Raw genomic sequence first — 20,006 nt, forward strand, 5'->3', positions numbered from 1 at the left:
CATTATATAAAAAAAGTTTTTAGTCTAAGGCAAGGATTGGGGCATCTAAAAAACATACTAAAGACAAATTCAAAGATGCTTTATATACAGAGTTGTATATAAAGAGAACGAGTCAAACTATTACTTAAAAATTAGTTTGTGAATCCTCTGAAAATAGGACTGCTTAAATCTGTATTATGTAATTGTGCCCAATAAACATGACACAAATGTACGGCTTAATGCTTTGATAGATAAAGACAGACACGATTTGCCAATAGGATGCAATCTCTGTTAGTAATACAGTTTCTGAAATTACAGCGCTTAACATGGAGATTTTGAGGGGAAGAGAAATTGTAACATATGGGAACAAGGAGGGTGCCAACAATGATTTATCCCTCCTCTGCTTTTCTTCATAGAGCAATGTTTGTGTAATATTTTCTGTTCTGTTATGAAACTAAAAAATTTCTTAGCATGTTCAACAATTTTTGTAGGTAACATAATTGATATTGTATGAGTTTTATCCTCGATTTTTCAACCCTTTGACATATTGCTTCAGATTAACATGTCCATGTAACAAATAGGTAATAGGATGGAGTGGTACTTAGTGTATGCTATGTTTTGTAATTAAATGTTTACAATGTTTTATTTGTGGCATTAAGCATATTTATATATTCTATCTATATAAATCATGATAAAAGTGCTCTACTAATATAGACATTGATGATATTATGTAATGGGTATAAACCATGAAAAAAAATCTGAGCACCAAAAATTCATTGAGCTCTTAAAAAGATCTGGTAAAAGAAAGGATCTTTGTGGTCTAATTCCATTTTAACACTTTATTTGTAGAAATTCATAGGTATTTGTCAATTATACCTCAAGAAAGCTGAAAGAGAAAAAGAAATTCATAGGTGTAAAATTCATAGGTAGATTATATATATTCTCAGGGTGGTCTCCTTAGCTATGAGAATTTTTGCCTGAAAAATCAAGTGTATAATTTTGTATACTTTCCCCCAAAATTGTAACAAACACACAAAAACTCATTGATAGTTGTAAACATTGCCTGTAAAGAGAAGGAAGGGATTATCATGAAACTATTAGGAATTTTTCTCAGAAGCTCATCCTAGAGATAAAATAATCCAGATGATGTGTATATATTTGTTTAATGGTAAGATCTCTACTGAAATACTGTGTAACACTGTGTTATTGAATAGTATGTAACATTCACATATTGAAAAATATCGGGGAAAAAAGGTTTACCCTAACACATAAAGACACTGCAAGAAACATTCAAATATGCTTAGGAGGGGGGAGAGCATATTGTGATTCATTCGCTTCAGCACTTATACTTCTGGTCATATTTAAGATGTGATAGAAGAATCCTGAATCCTAATCAAAGACTAGAGATATGCTGTAACACCCTAGGTCTCATCAAATAAAAGCTGTTACTGTCAACTGCTGTCCACCTCTGAGTCTGACCCAGATCACTTTCATTTGCTCAAAAAGAAAAGACGTGTCATATTTATAGAGCAGGTGGAATTCTGGGTCAGAATAAGCACTACTTGCAGGAGGAAAAAACCCTGTTAATGTGGCTCTCCTTGCCCTAGGCAGTAACCCTTAAAATGTCTTCTGGGGAGTTTCAATGTTTCCTAGTCTTTCAAGGTCTCTTGTTTAAAATCTGAACCGCTTTGGGGAAGACTGAACAGAGCATCCACGCGGTAGGCACTGTCACTAGAATGATAGATATTGCTTGTCTTTGCCTTTCTTAAAGGCAATTCGGGTTTTTTAAGTTAAAAAAATCCTCTTAACTGTTTTCTCACTGAGAAAACAAAATGAGGCTAAATGAAGAATAATGTCACTTATAAACTTCAACAAGGGCATAAAGGATGTAATAAACTTAAACCACAGTGAACATAGCAATGCAGATAAAATGATAGTCCAGTGAGAATTACAATAGTCAGATATAACTAAATATCAAGTCAAAGAGTCTATTAGAACCCCTAAATAAATTTATGTGCATCTTGTATTCTCTACTATCGAACATAGATATTAAAGAAAAATGTGATGAATTATATTTATCTACTCTAAAAAAACAATTCTAATGAATCATCTTTAGAAGGAAAGACAACATAATGTAGCTGAAAAATTAATGGATTTGAGATTCCATGTAAATGAGATTCCATGTAAAATGTTAGCATTACTATTTATGTTTAACCTTATTTAGGTTTCTTAACTTTTCTCAGAGTCTGTTTCCTTGTATTTAACATGACAGTTATAGGATCTACATTGCATAGTTATTGTGAAAATATACAATGTATTCAGAAAGAAATTTCTAATTAAAAATATACAAATAGGACCGGCCCCGTGGCTTAGCGGTTAAGTGCACGTGCTGTGCTGCTGGCGGCCCAGGTTCGGATCCCGGGCACGCACCAATGCACTGCTTCTCTGGCCGTGCTGAGGCCGCGTCCCACATACAGCAGCTAGAAGGATGTGCAGCTATGACATACAACTATCTGCTGGGGCTTTGGGGGAAAAATAAATAATAAATAAAAGTTAAAAAACGTATATATATACAAATATTGTTAGAATGGAAAGTCTATAGTCAATCTATTTAAATTATTTGAATTTAAGGGACCAAGTAAATCTCTATTTACCTCTATGAATGGGAATGTTTTCTATATTGAGATAGAAAGTCTTTGACATTTTCATTTCTATCAGATTATTTCCCACTGAACATGAAGCGAATTGTTAGTGACAATATCTGTGCGATAAAACCCATGAGTACCTGATGGCAGTCAAATCTGGTGTTCCTCTTATTTGAGCAGAACTTTTGCTATGTTTAAACTGCTTAATAAATAATTAATAAAATATTGAAAATGTTCTTAGTTCCAAAATTGTATTCCTTATCTCAGTCAGCAACTGACTCTAAGAATTTTCTTTCAAAAAAGAGTCATCATGTTTTTTTGATGAACTGTATTTTTCTTGTAGCAAGAGCAAATTAGGAACCATGCAGTACATTGCTGAGGGTATATTTAGCCTCTGCTTCATGATAGTCTCAGGCTTTTGTCTGACGGCCACTGTAAGGTTTTCAGAAGGAAGACAGAGTACAGAATGATAGCCACTGTGATCTCATTATATTTTTAGAAGACAATATAAGATTAAGGGAATCATCACATCTTACTAATTTATGAAACATCTGTTTAAGTTACTATAAGTTTATCACAGGCAGTAATTAATTTGCCTTCCCAACAGGTAAAATTTGCTAATATTAAGATACTCCTGTATGAAGGTACATGTGTGTGTGCGTTATATGTAAAGACTTGTTAGCTCGAGGTATCTTAGATTCTCTAAATTGGGCTAACGGTAGGATAAACATTTGATTTATTGCTCACATAAGGGGGCTTTTGAGAGTGAATGGGGTACTACTGATACTCACACTGGAGCAAACTGAGACTGTCCTGGGCAAAGCGAGGCATACGATTCTTCAGTGCTTAAAGGTGTCTGATTTAATGATAGTAACTAGGCAGGACCTAGATGCAAATTTATCAGATCTCAGAAATTTAAGAAAGACTAGGTAGTTCCCTGCTATGTTTATTTTTTATTACCTTAGGTGAAGAAGGTCTTTATCTGTATTTATGCTGGGTTATTTGAAAGAGGCACCACACTCACAACTAGTTAGAGGCAGACACATGATTAAAATTCACGTTGGTCTGACTCCAAAACATCTTGCCAGCCCAGTATGCTCCTACAAGGAAAAATCATGCAGATTTGAAAGGTAAACACAAACTAGTAATGTTAGAGACACTATTTTACCATGTTACTTAAAGTTTGTTTTACACACATGCCCTGTTAAAATTATCTGACTAGCCTGTTGTTTTTGTTTGTTTTTATGTCCTGTGTAAATTAAAAAGAAACATTCACTTTAACCTTTAGTGCCTATAGATAAACAGTGAAGCAGCTCTCAGTCTGAGCCAACGAATCCTGAAGACTTGTCTTCAAATTGTTTAACTTAGAAGTTTCTAAAAGTGGAGCTCTCTGATTTAACGTCAATACTCATAGATGCAAATTATACCATCAGTATGTTATAGGTTTCAGGTTGCTTCCTTTTTCTTTAATTGAAAACTATTCTGTATTCAAGAAATGAAGAAAAATATACCTATACTATAAATTTAAAATCCTTTTATTTGGTGAAATACCTCTAAAAGGATCTCATAGATTTAGCATTCTTTGCAATGACTATATTCGTCAAAAAACCAGTTTTACCAAGTTTACAATTTTAAAGAAAGTAGCACTGTACATTTTTAGTAGGATAGCCTGCCCTTGACGTTAAATGGAAAATGGTATAACAGAATAGTTTTAGAACCTTGAGTTTTAATTATAAATTATATTGACTTTACTACATTTTGTTTGTGATCTAATATATGGAAGGAAGCAGATCAATGATGGAAAATATTTGGATGTTTATAAAATCAGGTTCCATGTAGTCTCTCACATTTTATGTTCCCCAGTGAGGAATAGCATGGTTCAAATATAACAATGAATGATAAAAATGTATCTTATTATATAAGTAATATAGTTTTGGGAGACAGTACACTTTTACATATAACTGTTTTGGACAAGTAATTGCATTCAAGGCAATAGAATATAATACATTGCATTATCTCTGAACCTCTAAATGAAATTGTGAAAACCAAATTATATGCTTTTAAGTAAATTAGCCAAGTTCATTTGTGATTCAAGATCCTTATTATAGTAGTTTCTATGAGTAGTGGGAGGATATCAGTTTCATTATACTATTTTCAAATTACAGAATAAATTATTAATTGATTGCATCCTTTTAGTCTAAGCTTGGACTTGGCAATTGAGGTGTTCTTATCTTTTATACCTTTGGCTTCCCAATCATTTTTAATGTACAGACAAATGACAACAAGCAAACAATACTCCTGTTACAGATCAGAGATTATAGAGTATTCTAGGTTCCTTTGTGTTTGACCCTTATGGTCTCATTACTTGTGTCATGTTTCAGCCTCTTAGATGTTCCTCTGACTTACATGTAAGAGGAAACACTGTCTTTCAGAAATATAGCTTAGTTGGCAATAGCCAGTGTTAGGCTTAGGCTGGATATACAGCAATTTAAAGAAGCAACTTAAGCAACTACATCCTCTTTATCCAAAGGGTCCTCATAAAAAGTGAAGCATTAACAATCAGGAAAAAGTGGGCAGATATTCTACACCTACAAACATTATCAAAATTGGGGGGAGTAGGAAATATGGAAGTAGTATTAACTTTTCAATTTAGCTTGGTTTTATGAAACGTAACATTAACTGTAAGAAACACAGTGGTAATTAAATCTCTCAGACACATTAAACTATAATGAATAGAAAATATATGCAGAAGTATTTAGATTGTAACAGTGGACAGAGAACTGCAAAATGAAATCTTAATTGAAAAAATACGAAGTAAACTTTCAAAAAACCAAAAGAAAACAAGGCTATTATTATAAAACTAAAATTTTAGACAATTACTTGTTTTTTCATAGATTTAATAAACTTTTATTTCAAAAGAAAAATAAATACATTGTAGAAAATGCCCCATTGGTAAAAATACAAAAATAAGAGCACCATAGTCATCCTATCCAGAAACAACTACTGTTTAGTGTCTTATTGTATATTACTGCAGATTTTTTACACACATGCACACACGTGTGTGAGCTTTTCCCTCATTGAAAGCCTAGTCTTTCATAACCCAATCATTTCAATTTCTAATCCATGTCTTTCCATGGCAGTAAATTTTCATCTCGTCTACTACCTAACCCATATTCAAACTTCTTAAGTTATCTCAAAAATACCTGTACAGCTGGTTTGTCCAGACTAGGATCCAATCCAGGACTGCATTTCACATCTGGTTGTTATGACTATTAAGTCTTTTTAATCTAGGCCACTATCGTTTTTCATGATCTTCACTAATTAAAGAGAACATTCAAGTTGTCTTCTAGAATGCTCCCCCTTATCGATTTGACTGGTTGCTTCCTCATAGTTGATGGTTTGTTTCCAAGAGTAAATTCTGCTGAAATATGAAGAATTTGGCCTCTTGAAATGTCCAACGAAATATTTATGTGTGATTTTTAGGTGCAGAAACTCTGGCTCTTTACTTCTTCAGGTTGTTTGTACCTCTACCATTTCTGCAGAGTGGTATGGGAAGAAAAAAAGTCAAGAAATACAAATCAACCAAGGAAGTGCTGTGGGAAATATCGAAAGTAAATGCACACTAGAAAAATGTAGAAATTACTGTCTATTGAGTTTTTGAATGTTTTCTTTTCATTACCATGACCAACCTAAGTAGTAATGACATGACATGGATATCTGCTTGAATTAGATGAAAAGAATAGAGACAGGGGTCTTATTTTGTTACATTGGAAGTGATCCTTCTTAAAATAAAAAGAATAAACACCCCCCTCCCACACAAAATATAGCATTTTCTTTTAATTTACAGCAAAAGTGATATATATTTTCATAAATACATACCACTTATTCTTTTGCAAAATAGATAAGCAGAGACAGTTTAGAGTTTGGTTCAAATCCACAATTAACAAAATGTTGGACACAGTTCTCAATCATACGTAAATCCTTTGCAATAAAAAATTGGGCTGAGGAAACAAAAATACAAGCCTTTTGATAGTAGTGGCTTTTCAAGGAAATTTTAGGCTGAATTGAGTTGAAAATTATGCCTTGCGTTGAAAACTTAAAATGTTTTCTGAAATACATATTTAACTGGTACGCTCAAAAATGTGATCTTAAACACACAAAAATACATCACAATGATGAGTGTGTGTCCATACTATACTTTAATTTTCTCAGCATAGATTTTTATATCTTTAGAAAATTCCATTTAGGAAAATCTAGTTGAATTACAACAACATTTCAGTATGCTATAGTGCTTTTAGCTGTCAGGAAAAAAATTTTAGGTGAACTGCTTTATAAGGTTTTTCTGCAGTTTTATATGACAATGTAACAATCATAATGTTTAAAAGACATGACTTCATTTATAGAAGTTACACAGATTTTTTGCAAGAGCTCTTTAAAATTTTAAAAATTTATTTAGGATCATCTGCCGTCATTATTTCTGATCTGCCTTTGAGCGAAAGTTTATTTTGCAAGAGCAAGTAATTTTTTTTCTAAAGAATGTAGCTCTATAGAGTAGATTCTTCAGAACATAGGAATGTAAGGTATAAAATACTTTACTATGGAAAGCATAAACATTCAGGGAATTCTTTTTTAGTTTTGATATCTATTATGGCTTCATGGTCAAATATGTATTAAGTAATGCCTATCTGTTTTACTCCAGGCTATTTGCCGTGGCATACAAAATTAATATATTTCAGGGGTCAGACCACAGAAAGCTCATAGGTACTACTCTACTCTAAAACAAGAAGTTAAGACCATAAATATTACTTTTCAAGCAAAGAAAAAATTTATCTTGGAAAACAATAAGTGATCAGTTTCAAAATTATATCTTAGCCAGCAAAATATTAGAGAAACATTTTAAGAATAAAAATCTTCAGTCAGTCTCTTCCTAATCCCTTTTTGGTACTATTTACACCTTTTTATTTGGTACTTAATGCGTAGACCCTCTCTATGAGTATATGATGCTTAGACACAGTTTTGATAATATTTACTCCTGTTATCATAACTCTGAAAACCTGTCTGAACTAATTCTTAATCTTTCTCCTGCCCCTTATTCTGTCAAATTTGCCCTTGTCAGAGTCTAAAATAGCACCCGTGTCAATACGTTTCTCTTGTTGGTACTCTCGTACTTCGGAGGTGTGGGGTTCATATGTCTCCAGACAGCTCACTGTTGCTTTGGAGCAGTGGTTCTCAACTGGGGGTGATTTTGGCAAACACTTGGCAATGTCTAGAAACACTGTAATGACTGGAGGATGGAGGTGCTACTGGCACCTAGTGCATGGAGGCCGAGGATGCTGCTAAACTTTCTAAAATGCGTAGGACAATCCTCTACATCAAGCCCAAAATGTCAATAGTGCCACTGTTGATATAGCCTGCTTTAGAGAAAATGTTAAAAATAATATTATACACCACAACAATATAATTAAAGTGTATTTTCCATTTATTTATAGATAAAAGTAAAATTAACACAATTTAAAATTCTCCTGTATCAACATTTTGACATGTTTTTCACTGCGTTACCAAGTTTTACATTTTTCCATCAAACGGCATGTTGTGGCTGCTCATCTCCAAAGATTAGTTGAATGTGCATGTTTTATTATTAAAATCCAAAACAAAACAAAGACAACTACCGTTTTTACCGTGAGAAAAGTTTTGTTCCAGCTCTAATGTGTTTTTCTTTGCGTTACTTCTAGCTGACTAGATTTGTGATGTGTGGATAACGTACCACTGCTCTTTGTCTTCCTCCGTCTTTTCTCCCTTCACGCTTGTTCTTTATCCCATTCTGGTTGGTAGGACTCCGCTAATTGCAGCCGGAGTCATCGGCGGGCTCTTCATCATGGTCATCGTGGCTCTAACATTTGCAGTTTACGTTAGAAGGAAGAGCATCAAAAAGAAAAGAGCCTTAAGAAGATTCCTGGAAACAGAGGTGAGATTTGTTTCTTCTCTTCATGTTTAGGGATTTCATTAGGTTTAAAAGCTTTAGATGATACTCAGTTTCTTAATCCAGGTGAAAGTTCTGTTCCATTTCCCGCTGAGGGTTTGTATTTCACGGTGTGCTATACAAAGTTGATGAAAAATCAGAGTATATAGTAAAAGTAGTCAAGGCAGTTTCATGGCTTAAAGAGGGTAGATAGCAAGGTCGAGGAAATGATAGTACTGGGGAAGAGACAGATCAGAGGGGGCACAGATCTCCCCCTCTTTTGGGGGAGGGGTCCCATTAGCAAGCTCTAGGATTTCTCAGTAGCCGCAGAACTAGAAAATATCTGGGTAGAGGATATCTCAGTAACAGAACTAGAAAAATGTTAGAAAGAGACAGAATTTTTCTGTTTCAAAATAAAGCCAGATAGGCAAGCAATTTATGCTTTAATTAGGGCCATTAAATTGGTAGCCAATGATCTCATTATACCAACAGTGAAACACAAATACAGGATAAAGCTCCATGTTGTAATCAGGGAGACCTTACCACACAGTTTATGAAATGCATTTAATATTATGCATGTTAGTTATTGTGAATATGTAAATTACCCATAAATTATTATAATTTCTTTTATATTGCCACACTGAGTTCTCTAGCACGCAAGCTGATCGTTTTCGCTTGTACTGGTTACAGGGCAAAAACAATTACAAAAGACTATGCATTACCAGATCCTTCTCAATTCGCATCTTACCTCTTTCTCAACCTACACACATTCGTGCCTGTCTGAACAACTCAGAGCAATTCTCTTCTGAGTTTTCCCTAGATTTGTTTTCCTTCTCATTGACATGACAGTTGGACTTTTCCTCTTAACATTGTCGGGGATGGGAATATTCATTCATAAATTTTGCACACTGATAATGAACTAAATTTTAGCTCTTTTCCTCCAGAAGTTAAAACTAGATAGAAGAATCATGTGACAGTTTTAGGAAGCTACTTTGCAGTTATATATAGGAAAATACTTTCTAAGAATTGGAGTTATCTGACATTAGAATGGACTGTATCATCAATGGACATGTTCCAGCATAAAATAGGTAGTCAATTATATTCATGGGAAGACATAGTATTAATTCCTACTTTAGCTAGACATTTATGGAAGATCAACTTGATCACTTTCAACCCTGCACATATGAATAAAAGTTGGGACACAGTGCACGTGCTGTGCATATTTTCAGTTTAGCTAGGATGCTGGAGACAGAATCTCCCTCATGGGCAGCTTGGGGCAGTCAGTGAGAGAATTCTGAAAAGTGAAGTAAACTAGAGTTGGAGAGGAGTCAAAGGCTTGGAACAGCAGTGGACAGCTAGATGACTGAATAAATAGAAGAGAAATTCTGTCTCCACTACGTGCAGGAATGGCTCATTGCTATGAAAACAGTTGTTTTGGTTTTTTTTTGTTAATACGGTGCTTTCTAAGAATGTCCTTGAAATTGGCATTTCATTACTAAATAAACACATACTGATTGGTTTTATAAGCAGATTCTATTTTTTATAAAAAGTTATTGCTTAGCACTAAATTAGATAATTGTAGAATTCCCATCTTTCTCTCAGTTGAAGTAAATAACTATGATTTTCTACCATCTAAATAGAAGAAGAATTCTTAAGAGGATCAACTCAAATTCTTAAATACTGAAGCTAGAAATCTGCCTCAGATGTGAAAAATTTGTTAAAGCATGATATATTGTTAGAATGTACTTAAAGGTGATATGCTTTCCTCAAATCATTTTGCTCCAGATTGTCTTTCTTCAGTTACATGCATAAAAAGTAGAAAATATATTTTTTTAATACACTTATTGAGATACACTGTAAGTTTGATGCTTTGCTAGATGCTGTGATGAAAAAATGCATTAATGAGACATGATCCTATCCCTTGAAGGGTGACAGATTGAGTGCCTATAATATGGCGGGCAATATTCCAAAGTTTTCCACCTAAGTTATATTGTTTCATCCTTTAACAATCTTCTGAGGTAATTACTGCTATACCTATTGCATAGATGTGAGATGAGGGGCCAGGAGGGGTAAATTGCTTTCTAAGCCTGAGAGTGACAGTACTGGTATACAAACGCAGAAATCTAAACCCAATCCTCTTTCCCCCATACTGGCTCGAAAAATGAAACTGTGCTTCTTTTCAAGGTATAATACTCAAACTCCTGGAAAAATGTGTTTGTAAAAATTTTTAAATTGTACCTAAGAAAATTGCAGGAGACTAAACATCTCAGGCAGAATTGTGAAGTTTTCAAAATATACAGTTATGGCATGGTGTACGCCAGAGCATGTATACAATACATATTTTAAGTGTATCTAGCCCTAAGTGCTGAAATACAGTCCCTAATCTTCCATGTGATTTTTATATGACTTTTGTATGTGATTTTAAAAAATAATTCATCAAAGTTCCTTATTATACATGTAGTATGTATATCAAAATCTACCAAACAAATCCTTCACAGCAGAGTTGGATTCCAATGAAAGGGATTCTCTGCAGGACATTCTTTTTCAGATTTCACAAAGAATTTTGTGATTCTTTCTGAGATTTCATTTATGTGACTTGAATGTAGTTACATGTATTTTTACAATATAAATTTGAAAATAAAATAGAAGTATATTCATTCCAACTGTTAGAAAATAGCCTAAGTTTTTTGATAATTTTTATCATCTTCTTCTCCAAATTCTTGCTGTCGCTACATTTACCTGTACTTAAGACTCTGTTCAGCTAATTAAGTAGACCGTGACGTTCACAGAAGCGTGATGATGATAACCAAGCTGGAGGGCCGCGGTGCACCTAGCCTCGTAAACAGACACCCTGAAATACTGTGGTGGTTTTCAAGACAATCTGAGTAGGAGTTGCCTGTAATTATCTCCTTATGCAGAGAAGAACAAGCTATTTGTCTGTGTTTAAAGTTTAGTTCCTTTATTTAACTTTAAAAAAGAAACTCCTGTTTCTCTCACTTGCCTTTTTCCTCAAGCATAGATAAAAACCTAAAATTTTAACATAGGACATAGACATTGGTACCCAGAGTTTCTTTCATGTCTAGGTTTTCTTTTTTCTCACATAAACAAGGGATTGGCACACATTCACATGTCTGTCCCCAGCTTATTCATCCTCTCTGGCTGAGTCACATCTAAACTATGACATCTAAAATCATTAGCCTAATTTTACCTGTTTTGGCCAAACTTAGCCCACCTCGCTATCTGGTGTTCCCACCCCCATCTCACCCTTCAGACCCGTCCCTCTCCCTGTTGTTTTCCTCTGTATCCTCCTCCTTCTCCCTGATGCTGTGTCCAAGCTATTCTTCATGGTGGCGGTGCCCTCCCCAAAGTCAATCCGTTTTTATCATCTCAAGACCAATTTTAAAGTGCACCTCCTTTGGGAAGCCATAACTAAGGAAGCTCACTCCCCAGGGGTTATTTTATTCCTTTGCATCCCATAGCATTCACTTAGGATCTAGAATCAAGTCACAGAATTTTAGAATTTTTGATCTAGAAGGTACTCTAGGGACTTGCTACTTAAAATGTGTTCAAGGACCATCAGCATACACAGGCCATCACCCTGGAGTTCTGTAAAAATGTGGATTTCAGTCCCAACTCCAGCTCCAGACCTGCTGAGGCAGAATCTCCATTTTAACAAGAACCTCAGGTGACTCACGAATGCCGAAGCTTTAGAAACACTGTCAATTTGATACCAAGCAATGGGCTCACTCTGCTCACCTCGATCTGAGCCAATTAATCACAGTCAGTTAAAGATCAAGAAACGAAGTTTAATTAGGTGAGCCGGCAAATTGGAAGACAGGTGACTAATGTCTCAAAAACCCATCTTCAAGGATTACAGAATTTTGAGGTAGTTACATAGGAAAAATGAACAGTAAGGAGGGGGTTCAGAAATGTAGATGATGGACTCCAGGGTCTGTTGTTCTTTTCTTCTGTCGATGATGATGTATATTCTACAGGTGCTCTTTCTTTCTGGAGGCCTTCTTATTCCCTGGGAAAATTCATTAAAATTGTTAAGAACAGAGCTATCAGAGTACCTCAGCAGGGGTAGGTGCACAGGATCAGGGCCAGAAAATCATGTGAGTGTGCTGCAATTTATAATGATCACGTGCTAGAGACATTTCAACTAAGGAGGGGTTATTTAGTGTAACAAGACGGCCTCACTTATGTTCACTTACACTGGGGTTTTGGCATTGTGATAACATATTTTTTTGTCTTCTTACCTGTTTGTTCTGGTTTCTCCGCTAGATTTTAAGTGCTAAGAAGGCAGTATTTCATTTCTTTTTTCTTCAAATCCCCTAAAATGAGAAAGAAAACTTTCATAGTTATGCTGATGCAACTAAAATCTCTGATTCAGCTAAGGCTGAGGATGTCAAAAAGAAAGGGGCTTGAAAAAGTAGAATTAAGAGCCGCTAATTAGTCTCTAAATTCCTATAAAAGTGGAAAAAAAAATCTCCTAGCCTAGTCTGCCTCAAGGTAGGCAAACATTTGTTCCTTGTGTTCACTCAGGCAATGAACATGAGAAGAGGAAGGATAGGGTCTGAAGGAATGGTGGGTGACTCATATTACAAAAATATGGCTTGTCAAGGAAAAGTAGGCTTGTGTGTTTTTGTATGTATGAGAAAGTGAACCAGACAGCAAGAAAGAAAGGGAAGCACCGATTGTTGGGTTGAAAGTCATATAACCTGTATTCTTTTTGATTTGCAGTTGGTAGAACCCTTAACTCCCAGTGGCACAGCGCCCAATCAAGCTCAACTTCGTATTTTGAAAGAAACTGAGCTCAAAAGAGTAAAAGTACTTGGCTCGGGTGCTTTTGGAACTGTTTACAAAGTAAGTAAAAAACAACACATACCATCAATTGTTCTAAGTTTTGTTTCAGACTTGGTTTGGACCACAGCCAGAGTTATTGCTCTAGCCAAGCTAACATCCTCTTAATATTGAGAGAAGAGAAACCTTGTAATATTGAGAAGTTGCTGCACAAATGAATTCATCAATTTTTTTGAGCGAGCTGGGATGGATGCAGTCATAAAAAAGCAAGAAACACTGGTCAAAGCCATTATACAAGGAAAAAACTGGTTCTTTCTCTTGATGCACTTCTGAGCCCCTTTCAATATCGTCTCCCATTTAGCAAATTTTGTCCTTATCCAAAATACCCAGGTCCAACCCATTTTTCTTTCCCCTTCACAGTGTTCTCTGAAATCCCAGACATGCCTGGGCAATGAGCCATAATCTGTTGTTCTTCTTTTCTTCTGTTCTTTTATCCAAAAGTCTCCCCATCAGGACCCTATTAGGCAATCTCTTTAGAATCCACACAAATGTGCTGGTGCATTATTAGGTTAGGATAATTCCTAAACCGCTCGTTGCTTCTCTGGTAACATATGTGGTTTAACAGATAATTTCCATTTTTGATGTCCTCGCCATTATATGCAAACTAAAAAAGTGACTTTATTTGTGAAATTCAGGTCAGATAGAAGGAGAGGGTGACATCATGGGTTGTCAATGAGAGAGAGATTTCTGGAAAGGGAAAGCTGAAATGATGACATTTGTGTGTTTACTTATTTAGCTTAATTACAAAGCCAATTCAGAGGCCAGGCCCAAGGTTAATTGTGGTGAAATTTATTTCTAATGGTAAATAACAAGAATAAGAAACTCTTCTGGGTTAGTGCTAAATCCTTCTTGTAACGTCCATTACAACAGTTCCCAAAATTTACCTTGGCAGTTTTATATATTTCCTAAAGCTATACGCAAGCCTTCGTTTTTACAAACATATCTGGTAAAATAGATTGGCTCTTAGGAATTTTGCATTTTAAAATGTTAGTTTTGGGGCCGGCCCAGTAGTGCAAGAGGTTAAGTGCACGCACTCCACTGTGGCAGCCTGGGGTTCGCCGGTGCGGATGCCAGGCGCACACGGACGCACTGCTTGTCAAGCCGTGCTGTGGCGGCGTCCCATATAAGGTGGAGGAAGATGGGCACGGATGTTAGTCCAGGGCCAGTCTTCCTCAGCAGCAGAAGAGGAGGATTGGCAGATGTTAGCACAGGGCTGGTCTCCTCACAAAAAAAAAAAAAAAGTTTTTTTTTCCTATTTAAAAGAAAGATTTATTTAACACAAAATATTAACAATTGGGATATAAACCTGAATTTTCTCTCCTGAGTGTTCCAAAAATAATCTAATCTCTTTAAAATAAAACTATTTTATTCAAAGTTCAAAATGAAGAGGTTTCTTAATCTCTTAGTATGCATATTTTGTTCAATTAAATTTAAAATTATTAACTGAGCACCTAATTTGAGTAGAAACTATTCTAGGCTGACTTGATGGCTTCTAGTCTGCAAATTCTTTGTATGTTCAAAGAAATACAACTTATCCTATCTTTCTCTATTTGTGTTATGCTAGACTTCCACTTTAAAGATTACTCAATCTTGGATTGCTCCTAGCATACAATTACCCTTATATTTTTAAAGATAATATGGTCCGGAAATTGAATTTTATTTAAAATCATGGATACCACATAACTCAAGACTAAATATAGTCTGGTGACCTCAGCAGAGAAAAATATTGCCCATTTAGACATTTAATAATAAAGCTTTATTAATATTTTTATTAAGAACAATTATTTGCCTGTTCATGAGTGTTATACCTTTATTGAAATTACTTGTACTGAAAGTTTATTGAAAGTTCCATAAGTGTGTTTGAATTTTATACCTATGGTGTGTATGGTTGACCCTCAAATTTAATTAACATATTAGTTCTTACAAGGACATACAGTCTTAAATATAAATAATTATTCTTGAACATAGAAATGCAAATTGGCTTAGCCAGTTATTTGGTTAATTTTTCCTCCTGGTTGAAGATGTGCTGTGTTTAAACATAAAAGATTTGACCCAATATCCTGGGTATCAGCATCATTGAATTTTTGTCTAGTTGGGCCTAGAAAACAATGATGATACCTATTTAAAAAGCAGTGCAAATTAATTCATAGTGAATTTATTTTCATATTTCAAAACTATACTTTAGCGCTATTTTAATATTGATGTATATCTTTATCATGTAGCCCCCTCTGTGGTTACTTTTTGAACAACGGTGAGCCTGTTCTCCACTATAGATAGATCAGTGAGAAAATGTAGCCTATAGGTCTTGGGCTTTTATTTTTTTTCCCCGTTTCTGCATTAATAATATTCAAAAAATTTTTATATCACAGGGAACTTGGCTTACTATTTTGCATTTGACACGTAGATTTACCTATTTACTCTAAAAAGAATGTAACCCTTAAATTCACCTTCTAAAGGTTAAAGTCTTTTTTTTCTTTATCATTTTGACTTTTTCATAATTCGCGTGTTTAGGTCTCCTCTTATATTATTACGACTTTGGGTAACACAAATACATGTTATCACATAGAAGTACAAAGTGAAAAACTTTATTGATCTTTTTTTCGTGACTACAGCCAGCTAATGGTAAGAAAGACGGGAGTGGAGACATTCTCTTCAGGAATAACAGACTATGTTTTTCTTCCTTTTATTTTAATGTTAAAACTGGCCTATAAGACTTTTTTGATGTCAGGGCTAATAAATTAAAATTTGAGGTTTTCTTTTTTCTATATAACCTCATATTTGCTTTTGGGTTTATTTGAGACAATATGCTTCATAAAAACATTCTTGTGTAATCCATGCATCCCTGTATGTCTTATCAAAATCATTGTCCTATTCAAATGGTTAACTGTTTACCCAGAAATGCTGTTATTTAGCTTAACGTTGTACTTTACTCAAACTCTACCAATTTTATACTTTCCCAGTGCATAGATCCTATTCAGATATTATCTTTATACAGGAAGAGAGAACTAGCAATGACCAATATAAATATTTTATATTACTTCAGATATAATAAAAATCCTTGACACACACACATAATATTTAATAATATAGACAAATTAGTATGTGCTGAATACTCCCTAGTATTTGCCTTTGAAAAGTAAATCTTAAATAATTACCTTAGAAAATGAATTCTTAAATCAATCTGAACTTCAGGAACATGAGAACATGCTTTTTTATCTATTTATTTTTTTAGTTGCAGAATTACTATATAATATTAAAGCTGAAAAGAACCTCTGACGTTACTCCGCCCAATCTTCTAAATGACAAGTGAGAGGACTGAAGTTCAAAAATTGGAACACCCTTCTCAAAGTCTTGAGAAGTTGATGATGTCATCCAAATCAAATATTTTTACATCTTATTTCAGTGTTTTCTTCACTATTCAAAGCCTTTTTCATGCACACAAATCCAATTTTATAATAGTATAAACACCTTGAAAGCAGAATACATATATCATTCATCTTCATATAATGAAGGCAGACAACAAAATTGCCGAGTAACTTGTAACATGTAACAGGTGCTTGAAAAATGTTTATTGATTGAATAAGAGAATATAGAACTTCTAAATTTTTTTTTTTAAATTAATAGGTTGAGTGGTTAAATCAAATTTTGTTTCTGGTGAAAAGGTTGTATACGTCTTAATACAGATTTAACGTGAATTTTTTCTCCCCACAGGGTATTTGGGTACCTGAAGGAGAAACGGTGAAGATTCCTGTGGCTATTAAGATTCTTAATGAAACAACTGGTCCCAAAGCCAATGTGGAATTCATGGACGTAAGTGTAGACACCAGCCAACCACATTTTTACCCATTATTAATAGATTGTTTATAGAGTTAAAAAAAAAAAAAAAAAGACTCCACTACTTACAAAATTTCTTGTCTGGAAATGGTATAATCTTATAATTAAAAGCTTGGGCAGGGGTCAGCAAACTGTTGCTTAAAAGACCAAATAATAAATAGCCTCTTTGTGCAATGTGGCCTCTGTGGCAATGACACAACTCTGTCCTTTTAGTAGGTAAGCAGTCATAGGCAATTAAAAAAAACTAAACCAAACAAAACACACAAATGAGTGTTACTGGGTTCCAGTAAAACTTTCTTTACACTAACAAGCTGAAGGTCAGATCTGGCCTGTAGAACAAACCCTGCCCGCAGGGGCTGTGTGTTTAACAGTACGGCAAACCTTGTTTGGAAGTAGTGATGATGACTTGGAAAATTAATTGGACTGCTTTGTTTTATTATTGTTACTATCTATTTAGGTGAAAATATCAATCAAAATTGGCTTCTATAGTAAGTTAGCCTTAAATTTAAATTAGGAACCTACCTAAGCCAGATAATTACCCATTGAGATTTACTTTTTTCAATTCAGTTCAAAAGACAAGAGCTTATGGGTAAAAAGCTTCAGCTATAGAATAAAAAGTGAGTTCTAAAGAATAAAAGTACTTTATGAGGTCAATCAGAACTTTAAGATTTCCTCTAGCAAAAATTGTAAATTGAGCTGTTCAGTAAATTTCAGAAGGCAGGACAGAATAAAACTATATATGTAGCATGCTGTTATTTTTTCACATTCAGCACAAGATATCTTGCCAGGGTTTCTATCAAAGACACATATATATTCTTTCTCAATCTTTTGGAATAATGTCATCAGTAATAAGAATGATTTTGATTTTCAAATGACCTTCATATGAAAGACGATGCAAGCATATGCATTTTGGGTTTTTTAAAGATGGATTGCTATATATTTCTACCCAGTTTCTCTTGCAAGCTCTTTTGTAAGTTTTATAGGAGCTCAGTCTGTGACCTTGGGTAGTTTATTTGGGTATAATGCTAGCCATGTTATATAGGGCTACTTTTAGTTTAACTACTTATTGGTTATTATATAATAGGGCTGATTATCAGCTGGTGCAAACCAGCTTCTCTGATCAGTTGGTACCAGCTGCTAAATATTTTAAATACCACCCTTGTTGCATTATCTATGAACACCTATTTAACACACATTGAGTCCAGTAACTAAATAATGTTTCCTTCTGCAGGTTGCTAAAATTTCTGACACTCTACAGCTATATGTCCTGGTTCACACATTAAAATTTAAAACTGAAACCTTTTTCAGTGATGTCACTATCAACTTGATCTTGATCATAGGTATAAATTTGTGAAGGGAATTTTCAAAGAAAGTAAAAATTATTAAGAAAAGTGACGATGAGTAGAAACAGTGTAGGTTAATACGTAAAATTGATACAGAAAAGGCGTTGCCCAGCCTAGACTGCAGCCAAAGCTGAAATTCACAAGAATGCTAATAATCTCTGCTGGAGTCCTGACAGCTATTTTGTCATATTTCCATGGAAACAGACTGGCAAAAAGGGGTGAAGAGGCTACAGAACAATCACCTAAGAAAGAAGCTCTAAATACCTCATCATGATTTTGAATGATTGTTTGAAAGCTCCTAACCCCAACCATTTTTTTTTCCTGATCTGAAGTCTATTCCCATGGAAACAGGAGTGGGGACAGCAGCTTGAAGTCTTAGATTTCCGTTGAATTTTAGATGAGGCTCTGATTGAGTCGTGAAAGAAGTCATTTTCCTAGATGGTTGATGGATTTGGTGACCAACAAACTCCAAGAATCCTGTTCTTTTTAAAGTTAAGAAAAAAAATTAGGAAAATATTTTGACTGTGCCTCGCCTATCTTGTGGATAGATGCTAGAAAATTAACAGATTGATGGACTGATATCAGCAGAGTTTCAATAAATATCAAGCACAAACACTTCCTACCAATTTTGCGACTTCTTTCGAAACATTGCAAGGATAGCATCACAATGATTAAAATACTGTTGCACTGGAGATATTAATGGTGATTTAGTATTTTATTTATTTATTTATTGAGGTAACATTGGTTTATAACATTATATAAATTTCAGGTGTACATCATTATATTTCGAGTTCTGTATAGACCGCATCGTGTCTGTATACACCAAAAGTCTGGTTGCCATCTGTTACAGCACAAATGTGCCCCTTTACTTCTTTCGCCCTCCCCCAACTTCCCCTCCCCTCTGGTAACCACCAATCTGTTCTCTGTATCGATATGTTTGTTTGTTGTTGTTGTTTTATCTTCCACATGAGTGAAATCATATGGTATTTGTCTTTTTCCATCTCACTTATTTTGCTTAGTATAATACCCTCAAGGTTTATCCACATTGTTGCAAATGGCAAGATTTCATCTTTTTTATGGCTGAATAGAATTCCATTGTATATATACCACATCTTCTTTATCCATTTCATCCATTGATGGACACTTAAGTTGTTTTCAAGTCTTGGCTATTTTGAATAATGCTGCAATGAACATAGAGGTGCATATATCTTTTCAGATTAGTGTTCTTGTGTTCTTTGGATAAATACCCAGTAGTGGGATAGCTGGACCACATGGTAGTTCTATTTTTAATTTTTTGAGAAATCTCCATACTGTTTTCCATAGTAGCTGCTCCAGTTTGCATTCCCAGCAGAAGTGTACAAGTGTTCCCTTTTCTTCACATCC

The 20,006-nt window shown here is 34.6% G+C and overlaps 1 protein-coding gene across 2 annotated transcripts in view; it reads left to right on the forward strand.

Annotated features, from left to right (window-relative positions):
- ERBB4 (erb-b2 receptor tyrosine kinase 4) overlaps positions 1-20,006 on the forward strand; it is a 1,114,653-nt gene that overhangs the window by 868,225 nt on the left and 226,422 nt on the right. For both annotated transcript variants that reach the window (XM_087424880.1, XM_087424879.1), the window contains exons 17-19: positions 8,457-8,589; positions 13,327-13,449; positions 17,158-17,256. In XM_087424880.1, the coding sequence (XP_087281006.1) occupies positions 8,457-8,589; positions 13,327-13,449; positions 17,158-17,256 (355 nt within the window). The remainder of the gene's footprint in view (positions 1-8,456; positions 8,590-13,326; positions 13,450-17,157; positions 17,257-20,006) is intronic.

The sequence above is a fragment of the Ceratotherium simum genome, chromosome 37, assembly GCF_057802395.1.
Source record: "Ceratotherium simum simum isolate JZ-2026a chromosome 37, ASM5780239v1, whole genome shotgun sequence".
NCBI lineage: Eukaryota > Metazoa > Chordata > Mammalia > Perissodactyla > Rhinocerotidae > Ceratotherium > Ceratotherium simum.